General features: G+C 39.4%; 1 protein-coding gene across 1 annotated transcript in view; it reads left to right on the top strand.

Moving 5' to 3' along the window:
- SLC26A5 (solute carrier family 26 member 5) overlaps window positions 1–9541 on the top strand; it is a 57345-nt gene extending 47804 nt beyond the window's left edge. Inside the window, exons 17-22 of the mRNA XM_027573712.2 lie at window positions 142–234; window positions 915–1022; window positions 2117–2317; window positions 2913–2967; window positions 4127–4334; window positions 8943–9541. Coding sequence (XP_027429513.1) covers window positions 142–234; window positions 915–1022; window positions 2117–2317; window positions 2913–2967; window positions 4127–4311 — 642 coding nt within the window. The 3' untranslated portion in view covers window positions 4312–4334; window positions 8943–9541. The remainder of the gene's footprint in view (window positions 1–141; window positions 235–914; window positions 1023–2116; window positions 2318–2912; window positions 2968–4126; window positions 4335–8942) is intronic.
- The last annotated feature ends 513 nt before the right edge of the window (window positions 9542–10054 follow it).

The following is a 10054-nucleotide window of genomic DNA, read 5'->3' on the forward strand; positions in this document are numbered from 1 at the left end:
AGTGACAGAATTTTATCTAAACACCATAGGAGGGCCTTTAGTGACTTCTGCGTTGATTTTCAGGTTTGAGGAGGGAGGCGGGTGCAGTTGGAACTCTGAAATATTTCCATGTGTTAAATTCACTAACATTTTATTTCTCAGGTGAAAGAAATTCCTGGAATAAAAATATTCCAAATAAATGCCCCAATTTATTATGCAAATAGCGACTTGTATAGCAGTGCTTTGAAAAGAAAGGTGAGTCACAAGAAATTGATGATTTTTGAGGGGACCTGTGGATTGACAGGAATGTGAGGGACACTTAATGTCTTGATATACCTTTTATACTATTTCATTTTCTCCCCCTTGGTAAAATACATAAAATTTATCATTTTCAGTAAATTTACCATTCAGATGAATGAAATACGTCCACATTGTTGTGCAACCAGCACCACTCACACCACTAGTCATTCGCTTTTCTCATGTGCACATATTACCTTTTCAAAAGATTTTTAAGAAAGAGAGTGAAAAAATAATTTTAGGTGTCTCACTCTTCGGATCATGTGGGTTCCTTTGGTCGTGATTAAAACTGGATCCACACCGCCCAGTTTATAAGAAAACCTGCCAATCAACCCACAGAGTCTCTTAAATATAAGAATCTGAGAGTACATTTGAAAAATACTCCTTTAAATATTCTCTTTGATACTTTAGTGTATTCACTGCTGCATCCTGCTGAATGCACATAAGAATAAGAAGAGTTACTCCCGTTCCTTTAATGAGGGAGTAACTCAGCTCAGGGTGCCTGAGGGTAGAGCAAGAGGTGGGGTGATAACTTGGTATTGAAAACAGTCCAATGGGGGAGATTTGAAGATTTACTGCATTTGGGTGGGTTTCTGGGTGCCAAGAAGTGATTTTGCGTGTATTGCTCTTCTATAAAGACTGGAGTGAACCCAGCATTCATAATGGGAGCAAGAAGAAAGGCCATGAAGAAGTATGCTAAGGAAGTTGGAAATGCAAATGTGGCCAACGCAACCGTTGTCAAAGTGGTGAGTCCTCTCTTCACTGTAGCTGAAGAGCCTCTGCACCGCCCCCCACCTTCATGCATGATTGAAGTCTTAACACAGCAGGAAGCCCCTAAAATAGGAAAGCTTAGAAACAGTCGAAGTATCCTTTATATATTAAAGATACATGATAAGGTCAGTTATGAGAATGCTTCTGAAAAAATTAGGGATATGAGCCCCAGAAAACATTGTTTAAAAGAAAAAAATAGGGCGCCTGGGTGGCTCAGTCGTTAAGTGTCTGCCTTCGGCTCAGGTCATGATCCCAGGGTCCTGGGATCGAGTCCCACATCGGGCTCCCTGCTCAGCGGGAAGCCTGCTTCTCCCTCTTCCACTCCACCTGCTTGTGTTCCTGCTCTCGCTGTCTCTCTCTGTCAAATAAATAAAATCTTTAAAAAAAAAAAAAAAAAAAAAAAAAAGAAAAAAATAAAGATCACACAGTAGTACCTTAATAAATTGTACTTGTACCATGGGTACTTTGTCATACATTCATTCAGCTGATAGTGAAAAACAAAACAAAACAAAAAAACCTCAGGCTGGATTTTGCTGTTCAAGCTTATGGTAACTTGTGGTCATGCTGAAGTTAACGGAATGGTTTTAGAAGTGAGGAGAAATTGGATATGATGACTAAGGAGAGTGGATTTTATTGGACAAAAACAAGAGGAAGAAGAAAAGAAACTGAGCTAAAACTGAATATTATGAACACATCCTTTTTCTGTCACATTACAAGGTGGGGATATGGCAGATATTTTAGAAGAGTCTGGTGGAGTCAGTAGTTTGAGAGTATGGGAACTAATTTTCCCTTATAAATCTTTCTCAGGGGCGCCTGGGTGGCTCAGTTGTCAAGCATCTGCCTTCGGCTCAAGTCATGATCCCGGGGTCTTGGGATTGAGCCCTGTGTTGGGCTCCCTGCTCAGCGGGGAGCCTGCTTCTCCCTCTGACCCTCCCCCTGCTCATGCTCGCTCTCTCTCTCTCTCACTCTCTCTCAAATAAATAAATAAAATCTTTAAGAAAAAAAAATCTTTCTCAGAACCAACATGTGCGCTGTTCATAGGCTTCTGGTTTGGTTTACCCATTGACAGGATGCAGAAGTAGATGGAGAAGATGCCACGAAGCCTGAAGAAGAAGATGATGAAGTAAAATATCCCCCGATAGTCATCAAGAGCACAGTCCCTGAGGAACTGCAAAGATTTATGCCCCCGGGGGATAACATCCACACCGTCATTCTGGACTTTACGCAAGTCAACTTTATTGACTCTGTTGGCGTGAAAACCCTGGCTGGGGTAAGCATCATCTTATGAGTCGTTTCATAGCTCTGTGCCATCAGTAAAATCAAAGAGTTGAACTAGGGTCCCCTTCTCAACTCAAAATTCTCCCTTTTTTTGGTGGTTTTTTTTTTTTTCAACTTTTGATTGTGGAAAACTTCAAAACCGTACCAGAGTAAAGAGCACAGTGTAATGAATCCCTGTGTAAGCACCGCCCCACTGTAACAGCTCATCAGCCTGTGGGCAGTCCTGTGTCATCCACCGTCTGCCTTCCCGCCATCCCCTTCTCTGACCCGAAAGCACATCCCAGCCATTGCCTCTTTGTGAATATTTCAGGGTATAGTTCTACAAGGAGAAGATTCTTTTACCAATCAGTACCATAACCCAAAATTCAACGGGAATTCTTTGATGGCCTCATTATCACTGTCCATATAAAAATTAAGAGAAATACAAATTAGTTTTAAGCAATTAGTTCAAAATGCATAATTATTGAAGCGAAGTAGCTCAGGTAAATGCACTAGCCTCTTGTGTCACTAAATATATACTGGTAGAAAGAGACTTGCCTTGGGCCCAGAGTCGAGAGAAACTAAACTTTATTTCAACATTATTACAGATTGTAAAAGAATATGGAGATGTCGGTATTTATGTGTATTTAGCAGGATGCAGCGGTGAGTACACTTCTAGAATGGGGAGAAGTTTTAACATTTTGGTTTCGTTTCTTTCTTTTTTAATAACTTTTTAAAAGTTTGGAAATACTTTCCCTTAATTTTAGTTTCTGGCAGAAATGAAAATTATTCAGGAAGGGAAGGGAAAAAATGAAAATCATTCTTCTGAAAATCACTCTGAAGCTAGCTTTGAAATTAGTCACTCACAGGCACCCCTGTCCCTGGGCTATTGTGGCAGGCCTCCTGACCTGGACTTTGAGGGAAGGAGCTTATAAACCATTGTTCTGAGCTGGTACATTTTTTAGTAATTATTTAATGGCAGCCCTAAACATAGTTCTATACAATCATTTAGGTTTTTCCATGACAACGCCTGCTATTTTTGCTTTATAACAAATTTTGGTTGAAACAGTGCCTGAAAATGGAATCTACATAAAGGCATCGCTTTTCACCTGCCAGGATGGCAAAAAGGAGAAACGTCTGACAGCATGCTCCGTAGGCACACTGTGAGAGAACAGGGACTCTCCGACATTGCTGGTGGGAATGCAAAACGGAACAGCCTCAGGGGAGGGCAGAGCGGCATTATCGTTCCCAATTACAAACACACTTTATCGTTTAACCCAGCAAGTCCAGCAACGTGCTGCATATACTCAAAATGACACGCATACGTGGTTAACCGTCTATAAGCAGTTGCAGAAACTGGTTACTGTCTATAAAACAAAAGACTGGAAAAAATGTCAAAGAAAAGGGACCAGTTAAATAAATTGGGTACATCCACACAATAGAATATCATGTAATGGTAAAAAAAAATTAAGTACAAACAAAATCCAGAGTAATGGGGTAATTGGGTGATGGGCATTAAGGAGGGCACTTGTTGGGATGAGCACTGGGTGTTATATATAAGTGATGAATCACTATATTCTACTCCTGAAACCAGTTTTACCATATATGGGATCTAGAATTTAAACAAAAACTTGAATTAAAAAGTTGAAATTAAAAAAAACAGAAAATAGTTTCCTACTACTACTAGGGTGTGACATCGTGGGGACGGGATTGAAGTGACACTTTGTCATTATAGTATTTAAGCTATATAAGAGTGCTAATTTTTTTAATGTTCAAGACTGATACCCAGAGTGTGGACTGATTTTCCTTTCTTCTTTTGTAGCACAAGTTGTAAACGACCTCACTCAAAATCGATTTTTTGAAAATCCTGCCTTGAAGGAGCTGCTGTTCCACAGCATCCACGATGCAGTGTTAGGCAGCCAGCTTCGGGAAGCACTTGTTGGGCAAGACGCCTCGGCTCTCCCTCCCCGGGAGGACTCAGAGCCCAATGCCACTCCAGAAGCATAGATGAAGAACTCAGCTGGGATGGGGTATGCGTCTCTAGTGAACTCACTCACTGTTACACAGTTTAAGTCTAGACACTAGATTTTTTTTCCCTAAGGGTCAATACTAGTAGTCAAGGCTTGATTTGGAGAGTGAATGACACATAGCAAGATGTATCTCACTTGTGTTTTTTTTTTTTATTGAATATTTCAAAGATAGACTGTCCTCTTGCCTGCATTTCTTGTGCAGTGACTTTGTTAAATTTAAATTCAATTAGCCAACATATAGTACATCATTCGTTTTTGATGTAGTGTTCAGTGATTCACTAGTTGTGCTCATCACATTACATGCCCTCCTTAATGCCCATCACCCAGTTACCCCGTCCCCCCACCCCCATCACCTTCTGCAACCCTCAGCTTGTTTCGCCAGAGTCAAGAGTCTGTCGTGGTTTGTCTCCCTCTCTGATTTCTTCCCATTTAATTTTCCCTCCCTTCCCCTGTGGTCCTCCGAGCTATTTCTTATGTTCCACATATGAGTGCAACCATATGATAATTATCTTTCTCTGCTTGACTTATTTCACTTAGCATAATACCCTCCAGTTCCATCCATGTTGATGCAAATAGTGGGTATTCATCCTCTCTGATGGCTGAGTAATATTCCACTGTATATATGAACCACATCTTCTTTATCCATTCGTCTGTTGAAGGGCATCTCAGCTCCTTCCACAGTTTAGCTATTGTGGACATTGCTGCTATGAACATTGGGATGCATGTGCCCTTTCTTTTCATTACATCTGTATCTTTGGGATAAATACCCAGTAGTGCAATTCCTGAGTCATAAGGTAGCTCTATTTTTAACATCTTGAAGAACCTCCCTACTGTTTTCCAGAGTGGCTGTACCAGCTTGCATTCCCACCAACAGTGTAAGAGGGTTCCCCTTTCTCCACATCCTCACCAACATTTGTTGTTCCCTGTCTTTGTTCCTTTTAGCCATTCTGACTGGTGTGAGGTGGTATCTCATTGCGGTTTTGATTTGTATTGCCCTGATGACAAGTGATGTGGAGCATTTTTTCATGCGTCTGTTAGCCATTTGTATGTCTTCTTTGGAGAAGTGTCTGTTCATGTCTTCTGCCCATTTCTTGACTGGATTATTTGTTTTTTTGGGTGTTGAGTTTGAGAAGTTCTTTATCGATCTTAAATACCAACCCTTTATCTGATATGTCATTTGCAAATATCTTCTTCCATTCTGTAGGTTGCCTTTTAGTTTTGTTGACCATTTCCTTTGCTGTGCAGAAGCTTTTTATCTTGATGAAGTCCCAATAGTTCATTTTTTGGGCAGTGACATTTCTGTTACTCTTTAGTATTACCTTTATAAGCCGAGCATTTAAGAAGTTATTTCCTTTAAGTACTTTACCTACAAATCAGAAATGCTGTCCCCAGGTGGGTAGTGGCTCCTTGTTCTTGTACTTGATTTACAGGATTTTTGTAACCAGAGTTATCTAACAGAAGGAGCAAACCCACAATTTTCTAGAAGTTCTCTTAAAGTAACCTTTTATTATTAAAGAACAATCGAAAAATTAGAAGAAACAGAAGAAAAGAAACACATTATTTTGCTACCACTCAAAGATTATCACTAACACTTTAATGTACTTCCTTCCACATCTTTTTCTGTTCATATGTATTTTCATCTTTTAATCAAAGGAAGATCATTTTCAACGTAGTGTTCTGTAATCCATTGTTTTCAGTCAATAATCCTTGCTTTCTCATTCCGGAATACTTTCACCTCAGACCTACTTCAAATTTCCCATCGTCCTCAAATTTGTAGTTGGTCTGTCCAAACTAGTATCCATTCTGTGACCTAATGCTACAACTGGTCCTGTCTCTTCAAGTCCCTTAAGTCCATCTTAATCCAGCACAGTCCCTTTTATGACACTAAGTTGTTTAAAGGGATGGGGGCAGTTGTCCTGTAGAATCCCGTTTTGTTTTTTCAAGGTATTATTTCTCTTATCCCTTTATTTCCTGAACTGCCTGTAATCTAGAAGTTATATCTAAAAGTTTCATGGATTGAAATAAAACATTGTTTTTGCTAGAATATATCATAGATGAGACACATGCTTCAAATCTCATCACATCAGAAAACAAATATTTAGTTGCCCTACCATTAATAAACGATGCTAAGGTGGATCACTGGATTAACAGGACAGCCTAACCCCCCAGTTATGTTTTCTCCGTTGTGACTACTGAGTTACCTATATGGTATGCCTTTGGCATTGAATGAATGCCCAGTTTCCCATTAGCCATTCACCCAGGGGTTTTAACATCCTTGCCTAAGTCAATAATTTTATTAAGATTTGTGATTTTTTTTCCATTTCTCTCATTTCTTCAGCATTTATTAGTTGATGTTTCTTTGTAAACTACAACTATCCCTCCTCCACTTGAGCTATTTTGTCATCCTTAAATACATCTCTTACTGGAAAGGCAGGTTAAATGTTTTATTTTTTCAATTTAATTATCAACTTCAAAGTAAGGAGTTGGTTTAACAGATGACGACAAATTAGGTTCTTTTAAAGCTCTTTTTTTCGTGTAATTATAGGCTCGTGAATTTTTGTAGTTTTAATGTTCTTCAGTCCATTATAATTATTCTTTTTGGTGTTCAGATTGTCACAACTGTGACCAGAAGTTTTGTTGTTGCTAATAGTAAAGTAACCTTAAAGCCATGTATTTAAGAAAGGTAACTCCTAGGTATAATTTAATATCTTCCTTGGAAGTCCATAAGAGTTATCAGTTAATTCTTCATCAAACCCAGAGTTAAGCCTATAAGTGAGTAAAATGCCTATTTCAAGGACTTTATAGTTGTTCAAAAGGAGTGGGGGAGAACTTTAAGCCAATTTGTCATCAAAAGGTCTTACTCTTGTAGTTCCGACTACCACTTTATTCCAAATCAAAGCACAAGTATGCCTAAAGCCTCCTCTGCTGAGATTTCCTAATAATCAGGTTTTTTTAAAAAAAGATTTTATTTGAGAGAGAGAGAGTGAGAGCACAAGCTGGGGGGAAGAGCAGAGGGAAAAAGAGAAGCAGGTTCCTGCCTTAATAGGGAGCCCCATGCGGGGCTTGATCCCAGGACCCCGGGATCGTGACCTGAGCCGAAGACACTTAACCAACTGAGCCACCCAGGTGCCCCTAACTGTCAGTTTTTAAAGTATGTTTTCTTATTGACTTCTTGTTTTAGTTTTCATGAAGAAAACATTGCCAGGAGGAAAGTGGTCAGATCCTAGGAAAGAACTATGTTAGCATGGGTCTGCTCCAGCCAAACCCTACGGTTTGCTTGCTTTAACTATTGGGTTTCTCAGTGACTTTACTAATTTAATTCAAAGTAGGCCCCTCCTTTCTAATCAGTACTTAATGTAGATCTAGAGTGAAATCAGAATCGCATCCAGTTACCTCGTTTGCAGTCACCACATACAAGATCAGATACATCTGCATCCTGATACAGCCTGCCTTCTGAAAGAGCACTTAGCTGTAGAAGCTCAGCTTTAGTGGAAACTTGTAAAAGGGCCTGCACCATTTCAGCCACTGAAGCAGAGCTTAAGGATTTTAAACAATGTCATAAAATACTTCATTGCATCTACTTTAGCACCCCTCTTCCACAAATGCTTTACACATAGTAGATACCCATGTCCTAGTTGTTGGTAGATTTGAAAGTAGTGTACAAAAATACTATTTATCTGTATCCAACAGAGCTGTTTTTAACTTTTCTGTTAACCATGTACATAAAAAACGCTTAAGTCTCACTGAAGGGAAATCTTGTTTTTGCTTAGCATGCCTCTGAGAAAGTAAGAGTACATTTCAAAATGTTTTATCTATATGTAAATATGTTGGAATGTTTTACTTTATTTAATATGGTGGAAAATTTCCTGACCTTTTTTACTTGAAGTATGTCTCTATGTTCTTCTTTCTGGACCTTAATAGCTATTAATATATGCTTCCTATGTTTCTCAGCACTGGTTCAAATTCATTCTTAATTCCCTGTCAAAATGGGCATAATCCACAATGATAGATACCGGGACTTGGCTAGTCTTATTTTAAGGCAATATGGGAAAGCCCTGTCTTCAGGAAGGGTCCCACATAGAGAAGTCCTTTGTCTTTCTAAAATCCTACACAACATAACAGTGGGTGATTTCTGCCTCATGGGTAGACAGAGTATGTTTGAAAATAATTGCAAACTTGGGGTGCCTGGGTGGCTCAGTCATTAAGCGTCTGCCTTCGGCTCGGGTCATGATCCCAGGGTCCTGGGATCGAGCCCCGCATCGGGCTCCCTGCTCCGGGGGAAGCCTGCTTCACCCTCTCCCACTCCCCCTGCTCGTGTTCCCTCCCTCGCTGTGTCTTTCTCTGTCAAATAAATAAATAAAATCTTAAAAAAAAAAAAAAAGAAAAAAGGATTGCGAACTAACTCATGTCACAGACATTGACTCTATATAATTGTACGGCAGCTTATACTGGGATCCCATTAGCCAGTCTCATCTGCAGTGGGACTCAGAGAAGACAGGATAGGAATCCTCTGCAAGCCCTGGGAGTAGCTCATTTTATAGTTTTCAGGTAACATCTAAAAATATCCATTCCATGTGGTTTGATCCTTTATTCTTAACTGTTCAACAGAGAAAGGAGGTGCCTGCCTCCAAAGGGACATTTTGAGAAAATGAGTCTGCCCTCACGTGTGCATGAAGGAGAGGGTAACAGACGCACAGAACCTGCCCTGGAGTGGGTAGGTGTGTTTTTCTGTTTTGGGGGGTGTGGGTGACATATGCCTTCATGAGAGGCTGATGGAGAGGGAAGGAGGGTATATGGTAGGGAAGGCTTTATCTATTATGTCTGCCCCTTTAAAGGCAATCAATTTAAATTTTAAAATCAAATAAAACGTCTTTGGTGTGAGCCTGTGTGTGCTTTGAGTGTAAAAGTGCTGTTGGTCCGTTTTAGTGTATCATTCAGAAATGCTTTTAGGATTCAGTATGTTTAGATTTTTGATAATATGGTTTGAGTGTTGATAAGAGCTGGTTTGAGAACGGGTAAAAAGTACTGCCTTAATTCTCCATATAGCCAACCAAAATTCATAAGACGGGCTTTGAAACCCCTCAAATACCAACAATAGAATGTTCAAAAAGCTTAGCATTGTAGCAGGTAACCTGCTGGCTTACTGACTTGGATTTAATCAAGTTTGAGCATCTCAAAAATCTATCTTGCCTTTGAGAAAAAGGCATACCAAGCTTTTCATTTCACTTTATGTAACAGATAAGCCTGAGCTTTGTGGAAATTAAGTTTTTATAAATCCAATCGCATTTTTAAAAATGTTTATAGAAAGTATTTTTTAAAGATCACGACATATTTTTCTAAAGTCATCAACTCTTTGTATTCTGACTTATCAGCACCCTGATATATATAGAACATACATGTGTGTCCATACACATGCATATGGACGCACACGTGCATGTATTAGGTGGAGGGGGTTACCGGTGAATGTGTGTTCGTTTTCTTTTAAAATAGGGTACGAAGATGCTAATCTAGATAGGGTTAACACTATTGGACAGAAACACCCAAATTTTTCAAATAATTGTCAATTTGATGTGTGACATTAAGTTTTCATCATGTAACTGAGATGTTAAGATTCTCCAGAGCCTGTAACGTTAGGCCTGAGTGAGCTCAACATAGCCAGTTTGAGTAATCCCACATTGATGCATATGATACTACTATTGTAGCTCTGAAAAACTTGGTAA

Source organism: Zalophus californianus, chromosome 12 (assembly GCF_009762305.2).
Source record: "Zalophus californianus isolate mZalCal1 chromosome 12, mZalCal1.pri.v2, whole genome shotgun sequence".
NCBI lineage: Eukaryota > Metazoa > Chordata > Mammalia > Carnivora > Otariidae > Zalophus > Zalophus californianus.